Below are 13995 nucleotides of genomic sequence, written 5' to 3'. Positions count from 1 at the left end.
TTTACTTTTTCCCCATCTTTTACCTTATTACTTAAACCCCTTCATAATTTACTGTATGCAAAGAATATTACATTATCACACACTTCTCTCCTTCCTTTATCTATCCTGCCTCATTGCATCAAGTGCATCTTAATAAACCAACATCCAGTTCACTTCATATTTGAATTATTATTATGATCTCACACATCCCTTTTACCCAGTTCACTGTCTTCTTGGGTTAGTCAGCCCTGGATTGAGCCATGAGGTGAAGAAGTCTGAAACTTTATACAGTGTGACAGAACCTGGATATCAGATCAGTAGATTTAAAAAATTTGATCAGAAAATTTGCTTTTAAATTAATAGGAGTATTGGTATTGGAATGTGACAGTAACAGAACTTTTGATTCAGTCTCATATAAGGCCTTCAAAGTGTGTTTTTGTTACAGAAGAATCATTGCTCCTATGTCATGGTGTCTGTATTGCCTAGTGGTTTCATTTTTTCTCCCATATACTGTCTTAAAATGCCTAGTGGTTTCATTTCTTCTCCCATATACTGTCTTAAAATTTACTTCTCATGTAACACAATGTAAACTCAGGACCATTGCTACTCACCTTAACCCACTTAAACTCTGATTTTCTAGCATTGTTGAACCAGTTGAAATATTTCTTTACTTTTGGGGGCTTTTGATTTGAGAGAAAGCATACATTTCTTCATTTTAATATAAATGGATCAAGAAAAAAATGTATTCCTGTTACTACATATTGAAAGACACAATAAGATTCAAAGAGGACACATATCAAAATACATGTACTTATACAAATGTTTCAGCTGAAATCATGTTTTCATTACTCATTGTTTCCTTTATATCTCATCTCTGCCAAAGGTAAACCGATTTTTATTCAAAGACTCACAAGTTTCTGAGAGGTTTCTGTAATGTGTGGATTGAACTCTTAGAAATCCAAGTGGGTTTTTTCCTCTAAATTTGTTGACTTTGAAAATTATTAGATTTTAGCTATAAAATGCTATGTGCAGTTGGTGGATATGAAAACAGTATTTGTGTCCTACTGCTGGTAGAATCACATGTATGCTTTTTGGTTAATTTTTGACTCACCTGGCTGAAGACAATTAAGTTTATGGTATGGCCCCACAGCAACCCTTGTCCATCACGTATCATCCATCTGTCTATAAATACTTGTGAATACTGAAGAAGATTCACTGTTGAAGAGATTGTGATCAAACTTGGATCATAAACTTATATCATTGTGATCTTGGATGGTTTTGGTTATGAATGATGTCTATGCATATTAATGAGGTATTGCTTCATGTAATGTGTTGAGCTTGTGAACTTTGTAGAGGATTAATATTTTAACAGATTGTGATCAGACTTAGTGTATAAAGCTCTTGTTTGTCTATCAGAGTGAAACTCAATTTTGTCACTCCAAGGAAAGGTGTCATTCCAAGCACTAAGGCATCACACACTTTCTTAAACATGGCTACTGTCCCATCTGAACTATAAATTTTAGCAATTTTAGCACTCTTCTGAATCTGATTACAATCTTTGTCAATTTACTTTTTAACTCAAAATATTTATCCAAATTTGCAAACAGCATTTTGCTTAAGTCTCGACATGTCTTGATTTCGAGGTCACATGCACTGCTTATTTGGCTAGACTTGAAAACGAACACAATAATGAAAGCTAAAGTTACTCATTTGATGTACTTTTATAATGAACAAATGTACATTTTTGGGTCTTTCTGGCTCTGAATTCAGTCATTTTCCCACTCAGCAGGTGGTTGAAACAGGACTGGCAAGTCTTTGAATTTACCGCCTAGCTATTGTGTGTGTGTATGGAGGACTCTGACATCTATACAGTGATTGCCCTAATTACTTCTTGTTGACTTGGAACAATTCTGAAAAAAATTTGTATCATGTTTTTTTAATCAGGAGAATTTTGTTCCGCTTGGGACTGGGGGTTTTCTGCACACAATCGGGAGACTCCCAATTAAATCTGGAGAATTGGCATGTCTGTATACAACTCCATTTGGTATATGTCTTCAGATTGGGGCCTTCATGTATGTTACTTATATTTCAGCAATTCTTCATCATATTAGGAATGTAATATCATGTACATTCCTTGTTCTCCTGTCTCTAGGTTATGTGCCTAGGTTAAAACCATGGCTTTAAGGGATTTATGCTCTTTGATAACATGTTTCTTAAACACATTTTTTGGTTTCCTATAGTGCAGGTGAGACATAACCTTGCTTGAAGTTTGTTATTTTCTACAGCTGGACTGCGGCTTGAGGTTTTCAATGTGGAGACCAAGTCAATGATAACAAAGACCAGAATGGATGATCCATTGATGTATTGGACATGGGTGTCATCAGATTATATTGCGATGGTTACAGATCATGCAGTATACCACTGGAATCCGTGGCTAAAGAGTAAGTTTGTCACTGGACGAATTTTATTCAGAGTGATGCCTACTACATTCACAACAACTGGCATGATCTGTCAGTTAAAGAAGTCTGTTTTTATAAAATCAATGCCTACTGCACAGTTCAGAATGATGTGACCATTACATTGTGACTTCATCAATATGACAACACTTGTTACATAACTTTGTCATAATGCTATGAAATCTATGAGAGATTGAATAAATTATTAAAAAAGGAAAATGCAAATGTATACAGTTTTAATAACACAATAACAGTCCCGTGGGGGAAAAAAATCTACAAAAGCATACAAGACCTTCTGCAGGTTTTGGGCTATTTTTGGCCTTCATTAAATCAGATGTATAGGCATTTGTTGCAGAAAACTGATGTGATCTCAATAATTGTGTCATGCCAAAAATTGTCCATTCACCAAAATACACATTTCTGTGTGAATTGATAAGGATTGTGTTCACTTTACCATGTGCAGATTTAATGGAATTTTAATTATTCATTCCATTGTTGTTTGTTTGGACAATTGGTGAGAGGTACTTATTTTCTCATATTCATCTATGTAATGACCCTAACTTGAGGATAGATATTTATCCAAGAGTAGTACAAAAATAGGCACACAAACCTATACATGTTTGTTTTTCAATTTGGGTTGCTTGGACTCTTAGTCATATACAAATTTTAAAAAGTTAAGTACTTTACCATTTCATAAGTAGTGATCTTTTAGAGAAATAATTGGAATTTCTCTAAATATAAGAGCATCTCACCATTTGATGCATTTCCTTGAGTAAGCAACAGCCTACATTCCCTCAGTCCTAAAACTCAACATGCGTGCTTATATAAGTGTTTATTATGACAAATTTCACAAAATCTGGTACATATGCTACTTTCACTGAACTGTTTATTGAGATTTTCAGGATCTAGCCACCAACTAATTTGCCATTTTCACACAAGCACCTGTTTTGAAAACCACACATTTTTATTATCAGATGAATTATCTAATCCTCAATAGCATGTTACTTTATTTCTAGTCTGCAAATGTTACCTCAGTGTTTGGGATGTCAGCATTTTAGCATGGCATATTGGCAGATACTAAAAGTCCATTGTGGACTGTTCACTTTGAGTAACACCTTACATAGACCGTATGTTAATTGGAAAGGGGCATGGTACGGGGGAAAAGATGGGGCAGCAATCTAACAAGTAAAGTAGATACGAGTAGAAACTGAAATATGGGTCGGGCACACAGAGTCAAGGTCAGGGTGCCATGCCTCTCTCTGCCTGTCTAACTGGATTACTGCCTTTTGGCAAAATGCATTATGTATGTGTTTCAAATCTGACTGACCATGACCTGCTGTCCAGACTTTGTTCAACAATTCCTTATAAATACTGACTTATGCCATAGCACCACAGAGGAGGAAGGAGGAAATCTCCTCAGCTTCTGCTCAGTAAAACATTTGGTTTTCACTTTTTGTAAACTAGTTTCATTATGCAGGAATAAAAAAGTACAACCAGAAATTAAAATTAGTATTTATAACTCTCAAATTAGATAAAGGATTTGAATCTTCCATTGTAGTGCAAATCATGGTCAACTAATTATTTTATCAGCTATAGAACTACCATGTTTAAAAAATGAAGCTCACTGATTTTATGAAATGTATTACAGGAAACAATGAACATAATAGTTTAAGAAGAAGCATACATATGGGTAAATTGTACACATTAGTTGTTGTTGTTTTGAGTTTAACATAGTTTTTTAGTGCATGATGGGCTATATATGATGGGTACACATTAGTGGATTTAAACCTAAAACTGGGTTCATTTTATCACTGTTGTCACACAAGTATTGCTAGATGTTAATGGGAAGATCTGACCAGGCTGACTTTATTTAATGGGCACCTACAAGATGATATTTTATATATAAAAAAACAAACAGCCATGCAGCATGTCGTTGTCATTATTTTAAAGTTTCCAGTTGGATATATTGTGCTTAGGATGTAAGCATGTTTTTGCCAGTCTTGTTTTGAAAATGGAGCAATTTAGCCAGCTATTAATATTACAGTCAATGGAATTCAGTTTTTTTATCAGTGTCCAGTGGTATCCGAATTGAATTTCAGATAATTAGCATTTTTGTTTGGTTGCTTTGTTGCTTTTTTTCAGCTGGACCTTTTTCACAGCCAGAGAAAATGTTTGTTCGCCACCCTCGTCTGGCCTTTTCTGAGATAGTGGCCTATAAGGCGGATCCTTGCCTAAAATGGTTGGCTGTGACGGGGCTTACTCCAGAGGTCAGTAATATTTTTCATCAAAAATATTTCATTCAGATTGTTACACTATTAAGAATCATGATTTTGTTGCATCACTAAATTGAAGTGAATTACTAATGGGCGGTTTAACAAGTTATCAGTGAAAGCAATGTTTGTAAGCAAAGAATTATATATGGTCACTTTAGTTTTAAATGTAGGGATAATCAATAACTGTCAACAGGGAAGAATGTATATAACAATTATTGGTAAAACATTGATTGCTAAAAGGAAAATGAACTGCTTGGAACAAAGCAGTTCAATGTAATTTAAAATTTGTAGATCATTCACTATTTACAGAAGTTATTTTGTTTGGCATTTCTGTAATGGATAATATCTCTAGCTCTTTTCCTCAATCAGCAACTTTACTGATGCACATGATATTGTTGTAGTTGTAAGATTCACGAAAGCACTAATTTTTCCCAAATTCTGACTGTTCAGTGCATTCTGGGTATGCAACAGGATTGAAAGTGATTAGCAGTTTTGATGGTTGTTGGAAAGTTTGGATATAATTTGATTTCATATGAAACAGCACATATCTTAGCAGCATCTCAGAGAATATAGATACAATTTTGAGTTTACTTAACAGGTCATTTATAGTTACCTTACTGTTGTGAAAAGCAGTAGGTTCATGAAGTTGGTTGCGCAAATCTGTCAGCCTTGTAAACTTGTTCTTTGTGCATCTCCATAACCTTAACATACTTTTCATCTGTGAGACTTTTTAACGGTTCTAAAATGACCTTTTGTTTCAACAGCATATCTGTAGACCAATATAACAGTAATAGACTAGATACGATTTCGTGACGCAACTATATCCATCATGGTAACTTACGTACCCCAGACTACCAACATAAATGTTGGAAATTAATCTGCCACATCTTTAAAATTGTTTGAATGCTGCTGATTGACAATCAAATATGTTTACATTAGTAAGTAGGTTTTAAAGAAAATTTGTGTATGTGTTTCCATTTGCTTGGCGTATTCATTCATGGTACATTTGAAAATTGGAGTTCATTTTTAGCCATACTGATCATAGACCAGAGGAACTTATGTGATGACCTTTCATCTAGCACCTGGCATCTGTTAGCTCAGGTTTATTATCCATTCTTATCCCAAAAATGTAGTTGGTCCTAAGTGAAAAGGGTGACCTGCAGATATTTAGTATGGCTGACAGGCAGCGAGATTGAAAAGCTTGTTACTGCCACCACTCCTGAATAGATGATAACATTGATGTGGTGGTTTCAGTAAAAGACTTATGATATCTAGTCGATCCTGAATGAAAATGGCACCAGTCGAATATACAGTATGTTGGCCATCTTGTCACTTCCTTATAATGAATTTATGGTTGTATCAACATGAAATTTGCACACCATTTTTAGGGAGCTATGGTACCTCAGTTTGGAAAGCATTAGACTTGTAATCCAAGTATTGGGGTTTCAATACTTGCCCAGGTTGGCAGCCTTGGGTATGTCCTTGTGAAAGGCACTTAAGTTCCATTTCTTTGGGTTCCATTTCCTCTGCAAAATATAGCCAGTCATGTGTTAAAAGAACCATTAAAAAAAAAACAACCAGCCAATCAACCAACTAAAATACTTATAAACTGCCTGGTTGGTCCCAAACATAAATGGTGCCAGTCTGACAAACAGTATGGCAGCCACAGTGGCCCTCTTATTAATGATACTACTCTTGAACAGATGGTTGTATTGACATCAAAATTTCTTATGTCCAGTTGATCTGTCAACATGGTTAAAAGACTTTTAATGACATGTTGGTCATTATGAAATTTGCGCCGATCTGGCATCTAATAAGACCATTTCAACTTTTTTGACAATTTTGTCATTGCTACTTCTGTTGAATGGATTGTCATATCAGTGTGTGGTTTTTCATGACAAGACTTCTTATGTTGTCAAGTTGACATGGAGCTTTCACTAAAAGGTATTTTTTATGATGTCTCGTTAGTCCTTAATTAAAATGGTCCAGGTTGGATATGCCGTTGGACACCAATACACAATGTCCAACTTGAAAATCTTATTTTTTTTCATTCTATATATAGAATATAGTTTCTGAATGTAAAAAAAATGTAAATGTCAGTTTGTTAGACTATAATTGAGTGAAAATGGCAGCTTAGATGAAGAGCTGGTCTATCGGATGGTTTTAATGGTACTTTTGACATACTGAATATACTATGCTAAGGAAATGGGAACTAAGTACCATTTACAAAGGTTTTTAAGCAGCATTTGCTGCCCTGGGCAGGTATCAACACCCACGACCCATCGATTACAAGTTCATTGCTCTAGCAACTTAGATACTGCAGCTCCCAGAGGATGGAGAGAAAAGGAAGATGCAGATAATTCATGAAGAAAACTAATATTAATGGTTATTGTTTTATTAGTCCAGAATGTTACAGAAATTCATGATTCTGGAAATCAGAGAAATGGATACACCATTTATTCGAACTGCACTGTAATTGTTGCTGAATATAAAGTATATATCTGCAAGACAGAAGTTTGATACCTTTAATAAACATGGTATCCTTTCCAGATGAGCAGCCTAGATTTAAAAACTTGATGTGAAGATTCTTGATAAGCATTTTCATGGGTTAGAATCTCTAGAAATGGACAATTTATTTTGTAACATTAATTTCATCTCAAGTGCTGATTGCAGTCCATTGAATATATTTAATTTTTGTGTTCACCTGAGAAGTTTAATGACTGCTTAGTTTATATAAATTTAATTAAGGCATTAATTTTTTTAATTTTCTTTTAATTCACAATGTAATAAAAATAAAACTTCAAGATTCATTGAACATTATGCCTAGGCCTTCTTTTCTGCAGGATGACAAAATCTCAGGAGTAACACAGCTATACAACACAGATGAAGATGTCACTCAGTGTATTGCTTCACATGCCGTCTGCTTTGCCCCCTACAGGTTTCATGACAATTCAACAAAATCCACTATCCTCTGTGTGGCCACCAGGGATGTTCAGAATCATGGGAAGGTAACCCCTAAGGGTTCTCAGAAGCATCCACAGTGTACGACAATTGATACTGTGGATTTACTTTCAAACATTGGGTACCAGTTTCTTTGGATTTGAGGTTGCTAATGTAGAGGTCAGAGGTAAAAAGATCCACCTGAGAAAGTATTTTGTTTCAACCCATTAGATGAAGGCTAGCCTGGGTGACCAGGCCTACTAAAGCTGTCATCACTAAACTGGGCCCTGGGGAAAAAAACAACAAGAAATAAAAATGAGGCACCTGATTTCTTCTGTGCTAGCATAATGTAATTTTTTATGCTGTGAATATTTTGACATGTGCTCGATGGAAACAATCCACAATGAGGTGCAATTTTTAATGCATTTTTTTTTACCAAGAATGATATCTGTATATTTGCAGGCACAGACTAGAGGAGCTTTACAAATTTGTGTACTTCTGAAAAATCATTGTGTGGGTACACAAAAAAAACCATGAAAAATTTTAATTAAAAAGAGAATTAATTCACATTGTAATTGAACAATGACATAAACATGGAAGGGGGGGATGATTAGTTCATGCTATACTTTATGTGGTATAGCAAAAACCTACATTCCTGCTTTATACAGTTACTGCCAGTTACATTTTGTACCATGTTTTCCAGCATCTTCATCAAATGGTTTTCAGTATGCATGTCTCCTGTAATTTGACTGAGACTTGACACTTTCTGTCAGTATGCATGTCTCCTATAATTTGACTGAGACTTGACACATTCTGTCAATTATTTTTAATGGTTCTTGACTTCATTTTCTTATCTTTCTTGGGCAGTGTCTCAAAATATAAAGTATTGTCAATGATTTTTACAATCCTACATAAATGTGGTAGGGGTATAATATGTTACACTCATCCATCCGAATGGGTATGGTGGCTTCTTTTTAAGTGTTTGGATGGTAATTTAAGTTCTAATGAACATATTTTAATGCATCTTGTAACCCTTAACCCAAGAAATAATGTCGCTGATTTGTCATTGTATTTGTTCAAGGTCATGGTCACTGTTAATAAAACTAGATGTGACCATTGCATTTCTAGATAACTGGAAATCATTTATCCCCACAACCCCATGAAGAACCCTGTTGATTGTGGGGTCAGTAGCTTCAAGGTCAAGGACATTGTCTTTAACTTAGATTAACCACTGCACTTCATTTTCAGATAATTTCAGAACTACACAATGGATTTGTATGAAACAGAAGGGCATCATGGGTAAAAATAGAGCCATGCATGAAAAGAAAGGCTGAATAATGTGACTTTTAATTATAGCTAGCTGGAAAACTTTCTGTCATTAAAGTTTTGTTTCTTATCTCCAATATCCAGTGTACAGAATATTTTATTTCTATGATTTCAGGTCCATGTTATTGAATTGGGCCCTTACATACCAGGGAACTTTGCTCCTAGAAACAGCTATGACCATATCCAGTATCTAGATGATAAGGATCACTATGATTTTCCCATGGCAGTTCATGTACGTACATATTTTAATCAACGTTTGAACTACATCATTTATTATTCCCATTAATTATTTGTATACCACAAGTATGTAATGCAAAGGGATTTACCATTACTGCATCTTTCTATCTTGAGGTTTTTATGAAACTTTGTACACATACTTGACTAGTGGTCTGAATTTGAAATTCACAGTTCTTTACTTTCAATATTTTTAATGTTTTTGTATATTTTTCTGTCCATTCTTACATCCATCAATCAGTTATCCACTTTTATTTCTGGAGCATATCTCTCAGACTGGACATGCTCTCTTTGAATCTTAGTACACATTGGACTGGTGGCACACTTATCAGATCAAAGTGTGTTACAATGATTTATTTTTTACTCTCAAACCCTCAGATATAGTTGATGGAGTTTAACTTTAGAAAGCTCCACAAGGGGAGCATGTTATAATTTTCTCATACTGCAGATGTCATGGCAATAATAATCATTGTAGAGTAGTGTGTACAACACCTGTCAACATAGCAACATCACACTTGGGCAGATATCTGCAAAGCATTTTCATTGCTTAGAAAATAGTTCAAGAATATCTTTTGGTAAGTCTGAACAACAGTATCATCAATCTGTAATGAGAATGTAGATGCATTCAAATGACTCACTTTCAAAACTTCCAATGTACTATTGAAAGCAGCGGAGTCAACAACTACAAGTTTATGCTGTAATCTACAATCCAGTGGATTGTATTGACAGAAACTTCGTATTATATTTATTTAATGTCTGTGTGTTTGTGTGGTGGTATATAACAATACTAAGTCTATCAGCAATTTTTTTTATTCAGAATTGTAATCATTGGTTCAGAATTTTTTTAAATTCAATAAATCATAATAAAATAAATAATGCCCCCCCCTCAACAATTTTGAGTCTCAAAAATACCTTGCCCCACCCACGAACACCACCCTATTCTGGAAAGTTAGATTGTTTTGTTGTAGTCCAGATATGCCTTTTGCTGTTCATTATTTTTCACTTTTAGTATTTTAACTTTTTTCCCAAGGTCTGTCCAGACATCATCCATTATAAAAACTTCTGGTTCCAGGCCAAAATTCAAAATAATTAAGGATATCTGTGACAATTGGTGCACATATTAGGCTTGTAGAACAAGTGTGCTATTTGCTCTTCATAATCCTTCAATTTCAATATTTTTAAAATTTTGTCATCTGTTTGTTCCTCGTTCCAGCCCTCATTCATGCTTTCATTTCCTAGTACATAACTTGACATGTAGACTAGTGGTCCAGATGAGGCTATTAGTATTTCAATAGTTTTAATGTTTTGTCTGTCAGTTCATCCATCCATTCACTATCCACACTTTCTTCCCTTAATAAGCACAGATGTCTCTGAATATGCAGATATCTCTAAATAGGCACAGAGTTTTAGCGACATGGTGTATGTGTACACCATTCATAATTTTTTGTATTTTTTAATGCTTTCATCAGTTTGTCTTTCAATGCATTATCTTTAGTATCTGGAGCAAAACAAAAACAACTGTTTAAGATACCAAAATTTAGTATTCTTGTTGGACTAGTGATATAAATGTGCCTTTTGCTATTCCCAATAACCCTAAGTATCAATATTTTTAACACTTTCATCTATTTGTACATCCATCTGTCAGTCACCTTTAATTCATTTGGCATTACTCGCGATATCTCTTAATTTTAGTATACATATTAGACTAGTGGTCAAAACATGTCCTTTGCTATTTACACTTCAGTTTCAATATATTTTTAATGTTTTTGGCCATTTGTCTATACACACCTCCATTAACTATACTTTTGTTTCATCTTTAAATACATTGCTCAGTCATAATACCTTAGGAGAACTACTACTACCTCACAAATTCAGCCCTCCCAAGTTAAAAACTTTTATCTAAGAAGCTGAAAGTTTTCTGCCCACCTAGGTGGCAGTCGGGCAGAGTGATCTCCCCCATGGTATAAGGATTGGCACCAAATCCTAAGAATATCCCAGTTACAACTGCTCGTGTCAAGAAGCATGCTCATATCAGTAGAGACCTTACAAAAGCCAGAATGTACTTGGAAGATATACCACCACAAGTTGGAGGAGTTTGTACTCCATCCTTATTTCCAACTTTTTCTCTTCCTATGCTGACAGAGTTCTGCCTTTACAATTTTCTAACACTTTATCATTGTCTTACAGTTGGATACGTGTACGGGTTACCTTTGTGACTTTCACATTAGGTTTGGGTTATAGTTATTATTTTTAGGTGTATGCAAGTCTCTAGTGCTTATAGAAAACTCTTATATATATGTAATTCTTCTATGAATGGGTACATACAGGTGAGTTTTGTATACCAGGGCATTCTTAGCATCCAGGCCCTTAGCTTCAGTAATATTACTTGTACTTGGGCCTTCCTACAGATAGTATTGTAACTTACATTATACCTGGACACTTCATTGCAGTATTAGGTCATCTGCTATCACTAATTTCCAGGTAAAATATCATACTGTATAGCTCTATGCCCACCCTGAGTTCAAAAGACTGATGTAATGGACTTACATGGAAAGGCGGTCTTTAAGCCATCCTACTTTGAAATGATTTGAAATATAAACTGATCCTTCATTGCCCTCATTAAGTTATCTGTTAGCATTAATTCATAGTCGTATACTTGACACTTTATTGATTTTACTTGCATAGAATGGGTAAAATTGGCTCATAATGGATATTGTAAGTATCAATTAACGGTGCTTCATTTCATGTATAGGTTTTTCATGTGTGATGTAGAAACTTGTGTACATTACTGTATAGCCCTGTTTAGTGCCATTATACCAATGAACCCACTTCATGGAACCAGCCATACATGGATTTGTCTAATTTGCATAGTGCTGCTAGACACTTCCTGTAGACAACACCCAGTCTATACACTTATGGATCAATTTAACTACATAATGCTCAGCACTTCCTGCAGATTACTTGAAGTTTGTATAGGCACCCTCTTGAATCAATTTTACCCACAATAGTACTTCAAAACACTTCCAGCATCCATAGACAAAAAAACGGGCATTCAAGTTCCCTCATCATTATTAGATCTTACATGTATGAGTTCTGTCATATTTCTACATCACCTGCTGGGTCTATAGTTCTGACGCCAGGTGAATGTTATCCATGTACGATTCTGTTTTCAATTGTTTCCACAGTTGGAATATTTATAGGTTGCCACCTCATGGTGCAACTCTGTTCTAATACTGAACAGTGAGGGAAAGAAGTAAATTAACAACCCAAGTATCCTCTCGCACAGCAAATGCAGGGACCATTGCATGGATCAAACAAACATACCATAACCTGTCCCATATTGAATTTGATGACTTTCCTCTCACACAGATGAGTTACTTTCATTTTGACCAAACTAGGCTGTATACAAGGGATTGTTGGGTCCACAGCCACAATATATACATGATAAGTCACAGTCTCATTTCAAGGCATCTCACAAGTTTAGTCTGCTGAATAATCAGGGGCATATTCACAGGATGGCCCACTTTGTAACAGAGACATAACATCCTATGACAATAGTAGCAGGTATGAACTTCAAACGTTTGAGCAAAGATGTAAAGTTCTCTTCCTCCTACTGACCATCATACGTCAAGATATGCTTGCAACTAGACTCTTCTTTACTGATCTAGTTGATGGAATTTGCAGCATACCACCATCCCCATCAGTCTCAGCAACATTGGATTGATTTGCAAGGCAACCAGCTAGGTTGCATGGGTGTCCCTTGAGAACAGCACATGCCACTGGGAAGCCATCCTACAACTAGATGTCACAGGGAGGCTGCTTGTTTTCACCAGCATTACACATGACCATCCCTGTCTCTGAGACATACATACAGGCCTCCCATCCCACCCACAGACTCTTGTGCAAAGAAGGCTTCATTCTTTTATGGCTGAATTTGAAACAGTCCTGTGCGGCATTCATCAGTTGATCAACTTCAACACATTCAGTCAACTCTTTTGTGCTCTTGGGTTTGAGATGGAATGAAACAATGGGTCAAAATGCTGTCCTTGATGAAGACTGCTTGCATGAGATGTATTTTTCATGCCCCCTCTCAAACAGCTTCTATGATTCATCTATATCAGGCTCCAACCAACAGCTTAGTTATATTTTGGGGCAAGACATGATTTTACGTGTGACTCTCTTTTCAGCCACTATATCTTGTCCACATGAATATCTCAGACCTAGTATCCTTTCAAGATTCAGTCAACTAGGTCTGGACTTTTAGAATGTGTCCCCTGGGAATGAGATTTGGATTCATGCAATGATCAGTTCTACACTTTTTTGGAGCAATCCATCTGCAACAGTATTCGTTCACCAGCCAAGCTTTGCTCATTATGACAGCAGATGTCTTACTCCTTGGTTGCTGTATTGGGGCTCTCTGATCCGTGATTATTTGATCCAAGTGGGCACCAAACTTTGGCAATTGGACCATCTCTCTGTCAGCAACAATTTGAGGTTACATCATGAAGGCACTTTAGAACCAGTTATAGAGGTGATATTTCTGCAAACACATCCTCCGGCAATCTTGGTTACTATGGATGTGCACACAGAGGCCCGGGATGGTTGTAGGATGGCCTCCCAGTGACATGTGCTTTTCTTAAGGGTGCAAGCCTTCTATACTTTTGGACAGACATAGGAGCATGACCCTCTCAGGATCATTATTTCTATGTCCACATCATTGAAATGGACACCATTTGGAAAGCCTGTCATTGGTGACTTGCGAATCTACATGGGAATAAAGTTCTCAT

The 13995-nt window shown here is 35.8% G+C and overlaps 1 protein-coding gene across 2 annotated transcripts in view; it reads left to right on the top strand.

Moving 5' to 3' along the window:
• Window positions 1-13995, top strand: part of LOC149777607 (clathrin heavy chain 1-like) — a 53928-nt gene that overhangs the window by 25207 nt on the left and 14726 nt on the right. For both annotated transcript variants that reach the window (XM_089940816.1, XM_089940815.1), the window contains 4 exons: window positions 2265-2420; window positions 4578-4702; window positions 7552-7716; window positions 9090-9206. In XM_089940816.1, coding sequence (XP_089796942.1) covers window positions 2265-2420; window positions 4578-4702; window positions 7552-7716; window positions 9090-9206 — 563 coding nt within the window. The remainder of the gene's footprint in view (window positions 1-2264; window positions 2421-4577; window positions 4703-7551; window positions 7717-9089; window positions 9207-13995) is intronic.

The sequence above is a fragment of the Sinohyriopsis cumingii genome, chromosome 18, assembly GCF_028554795.1.
Source record: "Sinohyriopsis cumingii isolate HCF-2022 chromosome 18, ASM2855479v2, whole genome shotgun sequence".
In the NCBI taxonomy this organism is placed as follows: domain Eukaryota; kingdom Metazoa; phylum Mollusca; class Bivalvia; order Unionida; family Unionidae; genus Sinohyriopsis; species Sinohyriopsis cumingii.
Note: the sequence above shows the minus strand (reverse complement) of the source record. Positions and strands in the feature narration are given on the sequence as shown.